The sequence below is a fragment of the Filicampus tigris genome, chromosome 15 (assembly GCF_054856515.1).
Source record: "Filicampus tigris isolate MCC_2025a chromosome 15, RoL_Ftig_1.0, whole genome shotgun sequence".
NCBI classification, from domain to species: Eukaryota; Metazoa; Chordata; class Actinopteri; order Syngnathiformes; family Syngnathidae; genus Filicampus; species Filicampus tigris.
In genome coordinates this window covers 18,387,984-18,406,164 of record NC_141231.1, presented here as the reverse complement: position 1 = coordinate 18,406,164, position 18,181 = coordinate 18,387,984, and the positions used below count along the sequence as shown (strand labels likewise).

The window sequence follows — 18,181 nt, the reverse complement described above, 5'->3', positions numbered from 1 at the left end:
GTCTAATATGATATCACGTTTAGGAGAGTGGCACCCGTCACTCTTCGGCAAATCGGTCTTGTGCGGAACGTCACGTGACCAAACCAGAAAACAGGTTGACGGACTTCCTGTGTGCACAGACTACAACTACGGGCTGATGACATGATGTTTGAATCCGAAATTGCGCAAGTATGGTTTACTTTATCGCTGGCGTCTTCGGATGACCCGATCCCCTGCTTGTGCTTTTTAAAGACGAAATTTTTTTCAAGAATATGTTTCCAGCACGCCCACTAGTTGAAACACGGCATTCTGATAAACATTGCGTTTGTGGAGTAAGAGTTAATGCACTTGTTTTTAGCCATCTCAGGGGGCAGCAATTTTGTCACTTCTGTCGACTAAAAATGATCACTAAAAATCACAACTGCTCAGGGCTCAAGTAGCGACCAATCACGGCTGACCTGTTTTCTGAAGCTGCGCTGTGATTGGTCGTTACCTGATCCCTGCGCAGATGTCATTTTCAGTCGACAGAAATGACAAAATGGCCATACCCCAGAGATGGATAAAAATGAGTGCATTTTTTTGCGGCTTAACCTATATTCCACAAACGCAAAATTGATCAGAATGCCGTGTTTCAACTAGTGGGCTTGCTGGGAACATATTCTTGAAAAAAAATGTGTTTGGGTTGATTTCCCTCTTTAAACAAATCCATTGTTTATCTTCTTTTTACGGTTGCTAATGTACCTATAGGAGCGTGTCCAATGGGAAAAAAAGTGGCCGTTATTGACCCAAACATTTTAAAAACAAGACATTTTGGAGCCGTTTTGCAATAGCATGATGCTTTGCTCATGGTTATCATCGTGTCAGAATCTGATACCGGCCCATGCCTGGTGGATAGGTGACAAAAAACGAGAGAAAGAGAGAGGACTCGAATGCCTCCTTAAGACAGCGGGGCCTCATACGGAGCTCAAACAGGAAATTCCAGCCAGTGGGGGCAGGGGGAGACTTTGGGAGCCGCCAAGAGGATCTGATAAAGACGCTTTATTGGAACATTAGCATCACTTTGTGCGCGTGTTTGTCTTATTCGGTGCAGCGGAAGCCGGCTTGTTTGGATGAGGTACGTTATTTACAGTGGGCCTTCTCCGCAGGGGCCTGAAAATAGCAATACAATGTTGACATGACTATTAATAGTGCTACGCTAGGCCTGTGTCAATGTGCTTTTGTGTGCGGAGCGATGCATTACATAACCCCGCGGATGGATTTGGCACTCATGTGCACACTCTGTATAGGCGCTAGTGCAGGAAACGTACAGTAGCAATAGCCGGCACCCCCTAATTACACTTTTTGGGGAAAAAACGCTTCATTTACAGTCCACCACTCTATAAATACCGCAGTCAAAGTGTCAGTACGCTCTCAGGATGGCATGTATTTATTGATCCGACGTAAGTAATTTGACTTACCCGCACGCCTTTAGGCCCCACTGGTCCTACTGGCCCAGGTAAACCCTGAAAAGAAGAGATTTTTTTTTTTTTTTTTTTTAATTAAAGTCATTCACCACTTGTTGCTTGCTAGTCCCAAACAAATGCGAGGAATAAATCAGCTTGTGTTGTTTATTCGTAAATACACCCACTAAGTAGTATTTACACACGCGCACACGTACATACACGCACACGCACTGAGGGTCAGCTGTTCAACACAAGCTAATTGCACTTGGCTTTGACTACAACTGTACCAGTCACAGCAGAGGATTTACTGCACCTGCCTGCCAGGATAACCTTTGGCACCTGGGCTTCCGACTGGACCTTGCTCTCCCTGCGGGGGAGGAAGAGAGAGAGAGAGAGAGAGAGAGAGAGAGAGAGAGAAAGAGAGGGAGAGAGAGAGAGGAGAGGGGTGGGAGGAAGCGAGGGAGGTGAAGTGAGAAGAATCATTGTAATTACGGTAACAACAACACACACATCTGCACTGACTGCCTACTCATCTTGAGACTCAAAAACGGAATACCAACGCTACGAGTATCCCGGCTCACTTCTGAATTTATTTGATTTCGCCTTTTATTCATCCAGGTTAGGCAATTGAGAACAAATTCTCCTCTGCAATGCCGACCTGACAGCAGACGGCGCAAAATGAAGCGAAGAGAGATACATAGGCAAGCTGTATGGTGTGAAGTAGTTATATAATGCATTACATCATAGCACACGGTGAATGAAAAGCTTCAAAACAGGTGCAGAAAACATATTCAATATCCTTCATCAACTTTTTAAAGCATGATTGCATAATTGAGGTGAATTGTATCATTGGTTGCATTGCATTCCAGTTGTTTGGGGCTGAAAATTGAAAAGATCAAGCAAAAGTAGTGCAGACTTTGGGAAGGAAGAGGATGATAGAACTGCTGGAACAGTGCGGCTGGTGGTATGCATGGTGAGCAGAAAGCAAGGATTGGGCCAAGTTTTACCAGTGATTTAGATTTGAGTTGTTTTTAATCAATCAATCCATCAATCACGATTTGGACGATAGTGAACCCAGAAGTTCATCTTTCGCAAGACAGAATTTTAAACAATTGTTTTCAGTATTTTTTTAACAGGATACAGGCAAGTCTGAATTTGGGTGAATTTGATTCACATCGTGCCACAACATGGCACGCAGTACCGAGTTCTACTGGAAGAGATGGAGCGGAAACAAAAGCAAGAAGAAGCCTTGTCATTACAATTACTGTGACTTCTACGCTAACTTCTGTTGGCGAATTGCATGTTAGCGTTTAGTTAGCGGACACTTTGGTTGAATTTCATTTTCTTCTGTTGTGTCTTTGGGTTTTATAGTAAACTTCAACTGGGAGTGACCAATAAACCGCTTCTGTGCGTTGGCTCAAAAACGTTGACTCCGAACCTTACAAAAGTACATAACTTCCGTTGGTCATTTGCTGAAACTGTACAGTGATGACGCATCCGAATACTTCTGTCAACGTAATGTGTTTGGAAAGAGACCGAAGGGAGATTTCAGATGCGAAAAAAGCGACTTTTCACGGCAGCATTTATAAACGTAGCCTAAAAGGAGTGTCTGTCAATCACAACAACGCTGCATCATCATAAAGTCGGCTTTCGGAAATCTAAAGTTTGACCCATGTTCCCAAACTCGTGCCCTTGGAAAAAGGGATGTGGTCTCCTTTGGGGAAGCCAACAGGGCGTAGGACGCTGACAAACAGGCACAGAGGCGACTTGTGTCGGAGCGCAAGCGTGCTCATGTATAACTTCCTTTGACGTGCGCGGGATGTGCGGCCGTGCGCGGCGCTTGCCCTGCCGCCTTGGATAAATAGAAAGTGCTTACAGTTAGCGCCCGGCTGACCGAGGTCTATGAGTCTTTTGTGGAGCGTCAGGTCATCACGTTAGTTTGACTAAGACTGTACAGTATATGCAGCTGTGCCTTGAAATACGAGTGACTACACTAACAAGTATTTCAGGATAAGAGCCCTCGTGGGGACTTTTTTTTTTTTTGTATTGCTTTGACTTGCGAGTCAAAATTTGAACTCAACTCACTTCACATCAGGCAGCAGATCGTCAGATGGTGAACAACTGTTCAAAAAAGCTTTTTAATTGCCACTCTCAGTCCAAGTTTACTGTCAAAGTAACAGTTGTGTGCTTAAAACCAAAACAGAACTTGGCCTCCAAGGCTTCCAGCTTAATGCCCACACATAATTTTAGTTGAAAAATGTGATTGATTGCCATCAATTATGGAAAATGTTGCGATTAATTTGTGAAAAAAATGTAATCGCTTGACAGCACTAGTTATTACTCTGTTTTTATTAGTGCTGTCAAACAATTAAAAATCTTTAACTCATTAATGGCAAAATTTTCCATAATTAATCATTATTAATCATATTTTTCAACTACAATTTTTTTACAAAGTTTGGTACCGATAATTGAGTAAAATCTTGGAATTAATGTGGAAAAAAAATAAAAGTATATTTCGATTCAAAGGCTGTTCTAATAGTTTTTTTTTATCCTTGAATACGATTCTTTTCCTGTAAAATACAACAGTTGAACAATACACCAACGACGTATAATATGGTATTTGAATTTGGCTTTGCAAAGTGCACAAATAATTTCGGATTTCTCCAATGAGCCGTCGGGCAACGTTTCAAAAGTAAAAGTCCGTCTTTGCGACAGTGACTCTCCTCTAAGTTTGGCTGCACAGTGAGCAGAGAGGTCAGCTGCTCCAGGAAATAAATCAAACTGAGTTAACTGAGTTAAAAAAAAATGTGTGCGTTATCAAATTTAAATTAATCTCCATAGTTAATGCTTTAACTTTGACAGCCCTAGATAGTACAGTACTATACAGTGCTAATTTCCTGGTTTAAAAAAAAAATGATGACACTTAGTTATCGTTGGTTCTCGGGAGGAAAAGTGGAATGAACAGGATTGCTATTTTGGGAGGAAAACGGATCTGAATTGTTACTTGCTGTAAAAAGAGGCTTCTGCTAGATTCGTTTCAGCTTGACTAAACTCTTAACTAAATGCTGGTTTGTGTGTGTGTGTGGGGGGGGAGGGGGGGTGATACTGTAAGCACGGTTATTGTGTGTTACAGTTGAGTCATGCAACCCAGCTGGCCACCGTGCGCAATAAGCGGACAGCCCGGCAGTTTCCGTTCAGGTTCAACGGTGACTCAAGAGTTCCGCCGGCGGTGGGAAAGCGGGGGGCGTTTGAAGATGATGGACGCGGAGACGCTACAAAGCTACACATGACGATGACAAGTTTGGGAACTCCCTGAGCCGCCGACGTCTCGGACAGGCTCGCACTTGACCATGTTCCACTCTGCTGCCGCTGACTAAGGCCTTTCTTTCATACTAACGTTAGCATGACCCACGTGGCCCGGATACGGCCGGCTTTGGACGCTCCTCACTTGAAATAGTCGTCTCGGGCTCGGCCCAAAACCGCCAGATCTCCTCCCATTTGCAAAATGAAGGACTTCTTTGAACTGATTTTTTTTTTTTTTTTTTTTCCGGGAGTTGAAAGCGGACGAATGCGGGGATAAATCACGCAAGCGAGCAGGCGAAAAGACTGCAGGCAAAAGACTTGACAAAGCAGCTGGCCCACTTGGCTTCTTTCTGTTCCCGTTTGTTTGGCACCGTTTTCCTGATATCCTGGAGAGCATCCCCACAAAGCAGATGTCACTCTCTCGGCCGTCATGAGCTAATCTCATCTGGCCGCGTGTAGTGGTACACAAACCCCGCTGTATTGTGGTTTATCTTTGACACCCTCGCCATATCACGGCTGTTTAGGTGAACCTTTTTTATTGGGTTTTATGCTACTTGTACGCTGGCAAGTCCGACATTGTGCTGCAACATGCTGGGCAGCGCCGAGGTCTACTGGAAGAGGTGCAGCATAATTCAGAGGAAGAAAAAGGCAGAGAAGGTCCCCAACTAAACTCCAGGAACAGCCGTTCCCACACAGCAGAAGCAATCTATGCCTGTAAATATCGTTTGTACGCGTAAAGTAGCAGTTGTCTGAAGGTCGGAACTCCTGTGACTTACATGTACATCGTCGCTGTCATGTGAAAAACATTCATCTCCATTTTTTTTTCATTTTCTTATTTTTAAATGAAAGGTGTCTCCGCGTGACAGACATCGCAATAATGTGAACATTGAAAAAAGTTTCCAAATTTGGAGATAAGTGTTTTTCACAGGACAGCGATGATATAGTATCTTCTGTTAGCCTGTCTATGTCGTTTCACTTTACATTAGCATTACGCTAGCAGATTTTCATTAGATGAAACCTTGTGTGTATATATCGACAAATATACTCACAGATTCTCCGGGGAGTCCGGGTGGACCGGGGTAACCTTTCTGTCCCTGAAGACAAAAAAAAAAAAAATGACTGAGACGTGGACACTGAGTATGTGAAGCATAATCACAGGAGTGGAAATAGGCAGGTGAAGGAAAACACACACAAACAGACACGCACACACACACTGAGTGTTAAAAACACCGTGGAAAAAAAAGTGACAGGGCTAAGGTTATGTGTCCTTAGTGGGGGGAGATGCTGAGTGAAGAGTTTGTGCATGTTCACCAACAGGCCTGTCAAAGCAGTTTGGGGCCACATGTAAGGAGTCAAAATCTCACGGTGCTGTCAAGGAATCAGACTTTCCAATGACGGCCCAGACCACAAATTCCGCCCGAAGACAGCTTGTCGCAATGACAGAGCATTGGCTCCGCTAGCCAAACAATCGGAATGTAAAACAAAAATAAATAACTTATTAAACTGACGTTGATCAAAACATGGCAGGAAGGGTGAAAAAAAAAAAGCTCAAATGCAGCTTCCGCACATTTCCTGGATTTGCTCCTTTTTCTCACTTGGTGGAAACCACAAACTGGAATTTGGTTATGTCGCGCAGCAATCCCAATGGTCAACTAACTAGTTAGCTAGCTAGCTAGCTAGCCAATCAACTGCAAACAAAACACAGCATCTTGCATTGAGAGTTTTTCTATCGAAATGAAGATGGCGAAAAGAGGCTTATAAGCAACTTACTAACTAAGAGAAGTAATCGTCAACCAAACCATTTTGCTTGATGCAGGGAGGCGTGGAGGGGGGGGGGGGCCGCTAAAAATGAAGCTTCCCTGTGTAGCAACGTCCAGAGTGAAATAAGTTTTGGATTTTTCATTGTAGTTAGCTTTCATTTTGTTTTGACTTTGGTTTTGTTAAATTCAGTTGGTTTTAATGAGGTTTTAGGGCAAGTTTGTTTGTTTTTATTTAATCAACTTTGTCTTACTTTAGTTTTTATTAGTTTTAGTAGTAGATTTTTTTTTTTTAATATATGGCGTACTTGATGAGTGCAAGATAGAAAATGTCACTAAATATTCTGTAAAAAAAAGTAAACAACTGAAATTCTCAAACAACTGACCTTCCTTTTGCTGTCGCTACGGATGTACGGCAACAACAAAATCGCTATCATTTTTCTTTCGCTATAATTGTTGCTTTAGAAACAGAAGATTTTTTTTTAAAGCATTTTTGTTTTTTTTTTCAATTTGGATTGTACTTATTTTGTTTGTTGTCATTAACTGTAATAACCTTGTGGCTTTTTTCAACCATGTTTGAGCCTTGTGACGGCAGCTCACGCCTCCATCCCAGCCACCGCCATCCATCAGCCAACTCCACGCCGTCATTAGTCGGGGCTGCGCGTGTGTCAAATTCTTCTAGCGCAGACTTTTAACTGTTCTGGTCGTATCTCACATCTGGCGTGCATCATCCCGCTCGGGGGCGGGGAGGCAACAAATGAACACGCCGTCTGTCAAACTCGCCGGCGTAACACAGTGAGTCAAGACGTGTGTGTACATGTGTGTGTGTGTGTGTGTGCGGGTTTTCCAAATTTTGCGTGAAAGCTCTTATTGTTTAGCGCACATGGCCTCGTCTTGAATTGCTCGCACATGCCAAATATTATGTTTCCCATTGACGGGCCACACAAATCCTTCTTCTTTTTACAACTAAGTACATATAACCGTAAAAAACCCCATTTATCGCCGGGGATACGTTCCAGACTCACTCGCGATAGGTGAAAATATGTGATGTAGAGCGATCATTACATTACAATTACAAGTTTTACCTCTCCCAAACGATTTAAGCACATTTAAACTTGCCGTCAACAAATGGGAGACATCACTTTAACAAACTGAAAAGAAGACGCTTTCTTCAAGCTATTTGTTTATCATTTCCTCTTACCAAAGTCTGCTACCTTGATGCTAAAAAAAAATAATGCGTAAAATGCCAAAGGTGGGCTAACGGGAAAAAAAAGCATCAATGTCATTTTAAAACTTCAAACAGCTGCTACTTTAACACACACGGAGTAGGATTAACCGTGATGTAATGACTGTTCACTGTACCTCCGAGTGCATTTTTTATTAGCATTCGGTGGATGGTTGGGGGTTAATGCACCCATGCGCATAACCACCACCTGCGTTAACAAGGTGGAATTTGTGTGTCATTTTTTTTTTTGCCTATGAATGGATTCAGGATTCTCCGCGGATGGCTTGGGTGGGCCGAAAAACTTCTGGCTTGCATTTGAGGAAATACATCCTCCGTAACAGCGGGTGGCAGCGATTTCTATTTTTTCATATGCATGCTTACGTCCTTGCATTGTCAAGTAATCGCGAGAGCGGATTCATGCAACAACCTTTCAAACTGAATACAAACCACAGCTTTCGATAATAAAAAAGTCTCATCAAGAGCTTGATGATTTCTTAAGACTGTGTGTGTGTGTGTGTGTGTGCGTGCGTGTACGCAAGACAGTTTGTAGCAGGGCATTAATTTGTCGGAAGCTCCAGTTACACGCCAAACTCAAGACAAGGAATAACAGCAAATACTTGTGTTTCGGGCACAAGCCTCCAAGACTCCGAGCAAATGCTCCAGTTTGACGTAACGTGTTCTGCTGAACACGCGGCCAGACGGGCGCTCTGGGCAAGCACCCGACCACATCCTGAGGAGCCGTACGTGCTCATTTGTACGACCACCAAAGCTAAATTAGCCCGTCTTTGAGTTCATGTCCATCAGCCGTCGGCTTGGCTTGAGTTGGTGTACTGGGGGGGCAGGGCGGGGGTCGCTTGTGTCCGGGGTGCTACCGGCGACTTCTGGCTGTTCTATCTGATTGGACGCACATGCTTGCGAAGTATGCCGTGTTGTAAACACGTGCCGACTGGTGAAACACGGCCGCCTCATTAGTGAAGTCTTTACGAAGGAGATAAGGATCTGTGAGCGTCTAGCCGGGGTGGAGGTTAATGCTCAGCACCCGCAACACATGTGCGCAACAACTGGAAAAGGAAGCCATAACATCAGACTATCATTTACAGTGAAGTTCACCGTTCTTGGCCCCTCCCTGCTATATTCCAGATTTGAAAGCGATCCTTTTTACAGTATACAGAAAAGCAAGGCTGGATTTTGAGTTGTAAGCCTTCAGTGTAGGACCGGGCGGTGGCGCAACATGTGGGGCAGCCCTCACCTCTGGTGGAGGACATGTAGCGTAATTGAGAGGAAGAAAATGGCAGAGAAGGTCTCCAGCTAAACGATGATTTTGGTAATATTGGAAATCACGATTATTCAACGATCTTTTTTTTTTTTGGTACAAAACAAGAATATGTTCAAACAGAAAAATATAAAGAATAATACATTTCTTTGAAACACTATAATTATGGAAGTTACTTTAGGACCAAACAGAATTTATCAAATTAGTTTCCGGTACTATAAAAAAAAGTTGCAAATGTATAAATTCAATTCACGATGTCCTTGTGTAAACAAACATAGTGCTTTGGATATAAATGCATTTTAATCATCGTTTTTTTACGATCACACCAATTTTGTAATCGTGGCGTGTTATAATCGTAATTGTATTTCAATTAATTGCACAGCCCTACCGATGAGTATTGCTGTCCGCTCAACGTAGCAGTACGAAGGCCTAGAATGAACCTGTAAGTATTATCCATGCTAATCCATTAGCGTGTGTATGACGTTTTGTATTACACATTAGCATTAAGATAGCAGACTTCTCTTGGATGCAATATGGTTCAGTGAAATATTTTAGCTTTTAAAATGCAATGTTTACTTAAGTTCAACTGGGAGTAACAAATAAACAGCTTGAAGCAAGCACACTTGGCTCTTACAGTATTTGGAATTGTGCGAGCGAGAAAGTGTAAGGCACCAGGGAATAAAAAGCGTACTTGTTTTAATCAATTTAAATGTATTTAAAGTGGGGGGGGGGGGGGGTAAAACTACATCAAAAAATGTTTTTTCTTTGGTCTCTGCATCACGGGTGAGTCTGGAACATATCCCCCGCGATTCACTGCACTTCGGAGGCAATAATTGACATTGGAAACCCGATTGCTTGCAGACAAAGGTGTACGTCAGAAAACCACGGAATGTGTCAAGACGAATCCAATCCGAACGGACATAAAACGGAAACACTGACGGTGGGAACAGACGCAGCGGAAAGAGCGACGGCGTCTGAAAGGTGAGATGCGCGGCTCGCAATGCCTCGCTGAGGTTTGGCCCCGCGTACGTCGCCTGGCCGTGACCTGGCCCGACATCTTGAAAAGACATTCGGCGGCCGCTCGCTACAACAAATCTTGCACTGACAACTCGAACACGCTTGGCTTGCCTTTGTGTCGGCGGCCGGGGGAAGGCATCCCGTCGGATTTCCACTTCCCGGATCGAAGTGTCAGTCCGGGGTTGAATTGCAGTGTGCATGTTGTGCGTCTGTGTGTGGTTGCGTGTGCGTGACAAGCACGACATCGGACTGTGGCAATAGAAAGGACTACTTGTTCACATCTGGGGCCACACTAGTAGCACACAGATGTTACCTAGTACGCAGTTTTTCCTCACCAGTAACATATCGTTGTCCATCTAGTATTCCAAAGTGACCTTTCTAGTGAAGACAAAGAGGCTACTAATATCAAAGCCATTTAAGTATTTATTCAGTATCATTCATACCAATCTTAAATTGATTGATTGATTCGATCAACTTCAGTCAAAAAAAAAACATGAATAAAGCCCCACTAAACTGAAACGAAATAAATGTCTGGAAAATTGACACACCACAAATGGGAAAAAAAAAGGAAAAATATCAAATGTGGCCTCAAAAATCATTTAAAAAAAAAAGAAAAATCAAGCCTTTGTCACTGCTCTCAAGCGCTGTGGCTGTGTCCGCTGAATACGAGAAACCCCTAACGAGCATCATTCTTATGCCTACTCATTTCTACGCGTTTTAAATGCAAAAAAAAAGAAATTAAAATTAAAAGCCGTTTAAAGCCTGCGCTGTCTGGAATATACTAGCAGACACTAGCCACCAGCTAGCTCGTAAACTAACTAGTACCAATTACTGAGTAACTTGTAAACGTATTTAGAAAAATCTCTGCGTTCACTTTACAGAGTCCATAAGGTCATGCTAGTAAGCCAAAAAGAAGTGGGTAAACAAACGTGACTAGTACGACACCGTTGTTCGACTCGTGCTGATTTGTCTTACTAGTGAGCGCAATGAGCACAGCCTGGTGAAAAGGTGACGCCCCTCAACACCCCTGCGGAGATTGAAGCCGGGTGGTGACTGATTAAAGCTAACGGGTCGCCGTCCAGCTGAGCGCTAGGGGATCTTATGTACTGTGCGTCGTTTAGAGCAGGATGCAGAGGGGTTAATAAGCACAGAAAGGAAGCCCTTGCGGTCCGTTTAACAAGCTTCCTCCGCAGGCATCGAGTCTGACGATTGAGTCACTACGGCAATGGCGTTCACCGCGACGATGGGGTCAATCAGACTGCGACGCACTAGTAGCGGCGGTAGTAGTGGACGTGCGTGCCAGTGAGGTCATCCGACGCTTAAGCATCATTAGCGGCTGATGGCAGATGAAGACCGACGAGAACTGCCCGGCAATCTCGCAGCCTCCTCATCTGGACTCGTTTAGTCGAGCCCTTTGTAAACGTTTTCCAGCTGATTTACAATTTCCATTGTGATTGAGAGCGCGAGCGACGGTGTCAGCTTTGTTGCGAGACGTACTGTGCTTCTCTCTCGCTCACGCGCGCGGGCGCGCACGCCCAAAGAGCTAAGGCCTGACGAAAGCCACATGTCAAGACGCGGGCCGTCGTCCAAGTGGCTTTCGTATTTCAGACAAGTGGAGTCTGATGCGCAGTTTTCTTCAACTGGTTTTCGCGAGGGTCCGACTAGTCAATGAGCAGCATTGCACTGGCACAGCAGTAATGACCAATCAAAAGTGTCGCGTCGTATCGCATGAGCGTGAACAAAAATGATGTTTCCCTGTACGCCGTAAGATCCAGCCGACCACTACCATGACGTATCAATGCAACATATACGTTATGTGTTTTTACGTAGTAATTTACTTTATTTATGGGGGTGTAACAAAAAAAAAAGATTTAAATCGGAAAATTGGTTTCGATTTTTTTTTAAAAAATCGAACCGACTCATTACACTTTAAAATATATTAAAATGTGTATTGAATTTACAACACTGACAAGTTCCTTCATATGTCATGTACAATGACAGCAAGAAACTCATTACATGACACCCTCAAACTGAGCTGTACTGAATAGAATCGGAATCCCACTGAATCGACTTTGAATCGTGTCGCACACGATGTATCGAGATACCGATCGACTCGTCTCTTATTGGAGGGATGCACACCCCTAATATCAATCATTTTCACATCTTCACTGTCGGCTGGAAACCCCTCCCCTATGTCCAAATATGGCCAATATCATATTTTTTCACAAATCGATACCATTGGTTATGTTCCCACGCCGGACGTTATTTTTACACATTATCGACTAATTTAAAGTGTTGAAAATAGGTCGAGAAGAACCCGTGCAGTATTATGTTGCCTCAAGATTGAAAATCGGGACATTTTGGGGGGACAACGATGACTGAAAATGGTCTAGATACATTTAAGAAGGAAGCTGGTCAGCCACGAAGGTACGCTTGCAGACAGATTCATGGCGGTGCATGACATCCTGCCATCGATGCAAAGAAGAAAAAGTCGCTCGTGTAAAGCTTAGTAGGTTGAAACAAAGAGGCGCTTGTGTGTTTCTGAGTGGCCATTTGAGACACTTGTGTGAAGTAGGAGTGATCAGCGAGGGCGCCGTTACCTTTCGACCTTCTTGACCGATCATTCCAGCCGGGCCGATGATTCCCGAGTCGCCCTGGAAGGCAAAATGTGATAAAAGGCAAAAATGCCCAACACGTCCCTTTGCACAAATGGTGAGTGAGCATGACTGTGTGAAAAGGAAGCTACCTTCTCTCCTTTCGGGGCCGGTCCAGGTGAGATGCCAGGGTCTCCTTTTCGACCCTAAAAGAAGAAGGAAAAGCTTAATGCATGCTAATCATATGATCTAGCTCCTTTTTTTTTTGTTGTCTTTTTACAACTGTCATTTGGAAGGCATATGAGCTTGACCAAGATTAGAAGAGCAGGCAAGTGACTATAATGAAGCAACACTTCAAAGCTGTCGCTTGGAAATGAGCGCATGCAACTACTCGCGGGAGAAAACCCCCTGCGGTTTACAACTTGATTTAATTTATGAACTGAGGAAAAAAGGAAAATTTGGGGGTGTAAAGGAAAACATCAAACACTCATGCACGTTCGCGCTACACACCCAAAAAGAAGGAGACTCGTTGAAAATGTGATTTAAAAAAAAAACAGAAAAAAAAAAAACTTAAGTACAGTGTTCATGTAAGTTTATCATTTTATGGGGACAGTAAAACATTTTTTTTTGTTATAACACATTGGGGTGTTTTTGTCACATGTCATTCAACTTCGATTTACAAGTTTTTCAGGAAATTTCATCATTAATTGTGTATTGTTAAGTGTACTCATTCTTTATTATGACTTTTGACGGTAAAATGATGCCGGGTTTATTTCTGGACAAAAAAGTGACACTGCAAATTAATTTTCTTTCATTTAGAACCTTTTTATGTAACTTTACAACTTATTTTGCACAATTCAAAGTGCATTATTTTTCTTCAAAAATCTTAAAATGAAATTTTATACATCTGACTTTTTTCTCCTCAGAATATAACCCTGTTGTTGTAATAGCATGGCCTTACTTTCACCAATTTATTACATTTTTCTTGTTATAATATCGTTTGTTTGTGTTTTAATTCTAAAAAAAAACAACCTTGGTGACCAGCAAAACCAAAACATATGCACTTGTCCTTACTGCTATCTGGCATTGTGATCAGGATGACTTAACTAGCGGGAAGGGAAAATAAAGAATTGACAAAATAGGACCCGAATATACATGGAAAGTTTTTGGCACACACACACACACACGTTTTTTTGTGTGTTTTTTTTTGTAATGCATTGTAATGCATAATACAGTGTGCACAGAACATAATGTGAGCAGTCAAGGTTGTTTATCGTGGAGGACAAAGCCGACAGTTGCTCTCCTGTTTTCACAAATTAAAATTGGGACTCTCTTGACTTTCTGCCTTCAAATATCTCCTTCCTGGACCAGAATTTCCGCTCACCTCTGCCGTCTGTCCCTGGGAGAACACTGACTCTCTTGTTGGACACACGAACGGACACCTCTGACCACATTATGTCAGCAAAGAGCTCTCCAAAATATAAAACAAACACAGCGACGGAAGCCTCCTGCACGTGGACTACTCTCAAAAAAGTGGCGATCAAGTTTGGCTTTGGGGGTGGAATGAAATTCACGATGAACCTCAAACGCACTGTAACCTTTACAGGTGAACTTATTTGACTTTTACTTTAGAGAAGGCAAGATGTCTGTGGATGGGGAACACCGACGGACTGACGAATGACGGAGCAGCAACATTTTGTGAAATGCCCACCTCTGCTCATGTATACATGGGAGTGTGTTCAGGGAAAAAGTTATTATTATTTACCCAAAAGAATCCATTACAGAGCTGTAATTGCAATACTGCGACCTTGAAACCGCAATATCTTTGCTCACCGTTCTCAGAATCTGATACCGACCCATGCCTAGTTGTAACTCATGTGACACAAGCACGGCCAAAAAGTTACCTTGAGCCCGGGTGGACCAGGTCGGCCGGGGTTTCCATGGGGACCCGGGGGACCCTGCAGAAGACAAAGCAGCAAAGTGACTACAACGCTACACGCGACAGCATTCTGGATGTTGCACTTTTGCTCCTGGTAGTACAACCAGACTGATGCGGTCCCAGGGGGGGATCACCGCCTAGAGAAAACTTTTATGAAAACTATTTAAACCCATTTTCCGAGTTACTTTGGATTGGTGTTGTTTGGGGAGGGGGGGGGGGGTGTAATGGAAACTGGGGCTCCCTGGAGTAGCACCGCCATATGGACGTGGTTTTCCTGCACCCTTTTGCCTCCAACTCCACAGCACGCCCCCCCCCACACACACACACACACACTCACGCCAAGACTCTTAACGACTAATCCAGATCACCTCGTCGCAAAACATTTTGGATTCCTCTTCCAAGTGCGTGCCGGTGTCTGGATCAGCTGTTGTTGTTGTTGTTGTTGTTGTTGTAGTAGTAGCAGAATTGAGCTAAACGGAAGCATGCCTCCATGTCCAGCAGGACATGACATGAGCATGGCGGCTTCAAGAGGTCAGACAAAACAATTCACTTGTCTCCAATCCAAACACTTTGACACGGCCATTTATCCGTCTTCTCGTCGTCTCGTCTCCCCGCGGGAGGCTTTTTCCTGTGGATCTCTGACCCGGGGGGCCTTGTTCTCCACGTGGTGGGGCATCTCTCGCCTCGCCCCCGCCGCCGCGTGAGGTTAAGGGTCGGCCGGAGAGGCGGAGCCGCCGGGGGGTTCATTGAGGTGAGTCGGAACAAGTCGGCCTTCTTTTGGAGGTCTTCGGGAAGGAGTATCTGCAGACGTGTCCTTCGAAATGTCCTCGTCAGACCACACCTCCCCCGTTGATGCCGTTTTGAAGAGAAGCAAATACTCGCAGGGTCAAAGCTTTATCAAAGTGTGAATACGCTGCGGGCAGACAGCCTTGGATCGTTGACGATAAAGGAGCAATTTTGCTTTTCTAAAAAAGACTGATTAGAATAACGCTTATTTGTTCGTATAATCGCATAATTGCCAAGGCGATGTTAAACTTTCTGTCAATAGCAAGAAAGATTATGAAAAAAGTGTTGTTTTTTTTTCCTTTATGTACGTCATTCATGTTATCGTAATCCACAAAAGTTCGATCGAGGCAATTGGACTCTTCTCGTTTGTGGAATTTGTCATGTTTTCTGTAAACATTCAAATACGACTAACACAATTATGCTAGTTACAAAATATTTCACGATGACACCAGAATTTCCCCGAGAGAGGGAGTGGCTGGTGTTGCGCCTGTTTGTGTGGGAAATTTGACAAATCACTTGGATATTTTCGAAATAAATGAATAACATTGACTATAAATTGGGCCTCCTCATTATCCCTAATCAAGTGGCCATCCCCTTTGGAAAAAGCTTTTTTTTTAATTTTTCGGTTGGAACTATTAATGTTTCCTCTCTAGCAGCTCGAGTCTCACCTCCCACCTGTAACCTGACTATGCAAGACAGAATTGTTTTTCCAAACTGTCATCGTATACGCAACCAAATCCAACCAGCAACCGTGACCACAAAATTGTGATATGATCCCAACTGTGGATTTTGGGACTGTTCCACCCCTAATCGACATTAGGCCCGATATGTGAAATGCTGACACAGCTTTCCGTGGACAACACTTGCAATCAGATGTTAGTGTTGGAGCGCCATTTATGAGCGCCCAATGTCCACAATCAAAGGACATGCAATTCGTTTTTTTGGGTTGTTTGTTTTTAAGATTGCCGACAAGCTTATATTTGCCTACTTGTGCTTGACACGCCAGCAATTTTCATTCCAGGGATTCTCACGTTTTAATGATCTCGCCTCACCCTCGTGGCCCTCTCATTGCTGCTTCGCATGCAGCTGGCCGTGCCCCTCCAGACTTTTGGTGCGCGTGTGTGCGTCCAGACAGTGTTTGCTGGATGCTGTTCTTCCCAAAATACACCCAACACACACACAGCAGGCATGTTTGAATTACATGTTTCGCAATGTGGTTTGGGGAGTACACTTGTAGACTTGGGCTGGCACAAGAGGTTTTTTTTTTGTGTTTTTTTTTTTTTAATATTGGTTTTGTTTTTGGGTACAGCAACCTTGCGTCCATGTCTTGCCCGGAACAGGTGTCTAATTAGAGAAGGCGAGGGCGGGGTCCACGCGAGGGCCCCCGACCGGCGGCGGCGGCCTCGGCGGCGGCCTCGGCGGCTTTGCTGGGCGTCACTGCGGTCCGCTGCAGCCCTACCTCAGCTCGGGCCAAAATCATATTGATTTAACAAGTACAGCGCTTTAGGTTTGGCGTTATGGCAACGGCACGTCGCTCTCAGGTATATAAATATCGAGCAAATTGCATCTTGGTGCCATATGCGCAGCGAAAAGCTTGTTGTTGCCGGGCGTTACATTTGGGCGCGTGACATCAGGTTCCCACATAGAATATTTTTGACAAGCTCCGAAATGGGCGTAAACTAACGTCTGACTTTGAAGCGCACGCTCGTAAAAGCCACTTAATATATAGTCTCCTTCCAAGCACATTTAGTTCATCATTTTGAGCCAGATGGGAGCCGGAGGGGGATGATTTCAAAGCCTCGTTTCCAACAGAAGGAACGGAAAGGTCCGCTTCAGTTCGGTACGCACACAAATTTTGTTTTGATCTCATATATGGGGACGCCGCAAAAGGGCCAATAAGCCAGGTGATGGCCTCGAGCTTGAAGTTGAAGGGGGACCCCGAAAGACAGCCGGCATCGGCCCTGACCAATGACAAAGCACCGCTTGAGACGCTGCAACCACAACGTGTTTGGCATCCCCTTTCCCCTTTCTAGATATTGCTGCCGGGTGGCAATTATAAAAGGCTCCAAGAGTCGGCTGATATTCTGATCTTCTCTGTCTCGTGAAGACTTTACAGGAACTTTAAAGTGGAATTCAACCCAAACATTTTTTGGGAAGAATACGTTCTATGAAAGCCCACTAGTTGAAACAAGGCATTCTGATAAATATTGCGTTTGTGGGATAAGGGTTAATCCACTCCATTTTTTTAGCCATCCCTGGGGGCGGCCATTTTGTCTTCTGTCGACTGAAAATGACATCAACAATACCCAGGGCTCAAGTAATGACCAATCACGGCTCAGCTTTGTTCCCTGATCCCTGGGTAATTGTGATGTCATTTTCAGTCAACAGAAATGACAAAATGGCCACCCTCTAAGATGGTTAAAAAGGGATGGATTTTGCTGCTTAACTCATATTGCACAAACGCACTATTAATCAGAATGCCACGTTTCAACTAGTGGATCTGCTGGGAACATATTCTCGAAAAAATTATATTTGGGTTGATTTCCGCTTTAACTCCAAATTTAAAGCCCTTCAAAAATCATACATGTCTATAGAAAGCGCTGAACTAAATTAATAGTCCCCCCCAAAAATTGTGACCTTTTTTTCCCATTTTCTGCCCCTAAAAGCTCAAAGTGACAATATTTGCGTTTCAAATTTGGGAAGTACTGTATGTTGCCGGCAAATTATAGAATAAAACAAAAATGGTCATTTTACTCAAACAGATACGTATAAATAGCCAACTTATCATTTTGCATTAGTGTCATTTTTCCATTTTTCAGCCCCCCCCCCCCCCCCCAGCTCTATATGAGCTGTAAAAATACTGAAC

General features: G+C 43.8%; 1 protein-coding gene across 1 annotated transcript in view; it reads right to left on the bottom strand.

The window, feature by feature from the left end:
* Window positions 1–18,181, bottom strand: part of LOC147135830 (uncharacterized) — a 65,981-nt gene that overhangs the window by 32,589 nt on the left and 15,211 nt on the right. The window contains exons 5-10 of the mRNA XM_086053895.1: window positions 14,495–14,548; window positions 12,743–12,796; window positions 12,597–12,650; window positions 5,774–5,818; window positions 1,735–1,788; window positions 1,437–1,481 (exon numbers count right to left, since the gene is read on the bottom strand). Coding sequence (XP_085910021.1) covers window positions 1,437–1,481; window positions 1,735–1,788; window positions 5,774–5,818; window positions 12,597–12,650; window positions 12,743–12,796; window positions 14,495–14,548 — 306 coding nt within the window. The remainder of the gene's footprint in view (window positions 1–1,436; window positions 1,482–1,734; window positions 1,789–5,773; window positions 5,819–12,596; window positions 12,651–12,742; window positions 12,797–14,494; window positions 14,549–18,181) is intronic.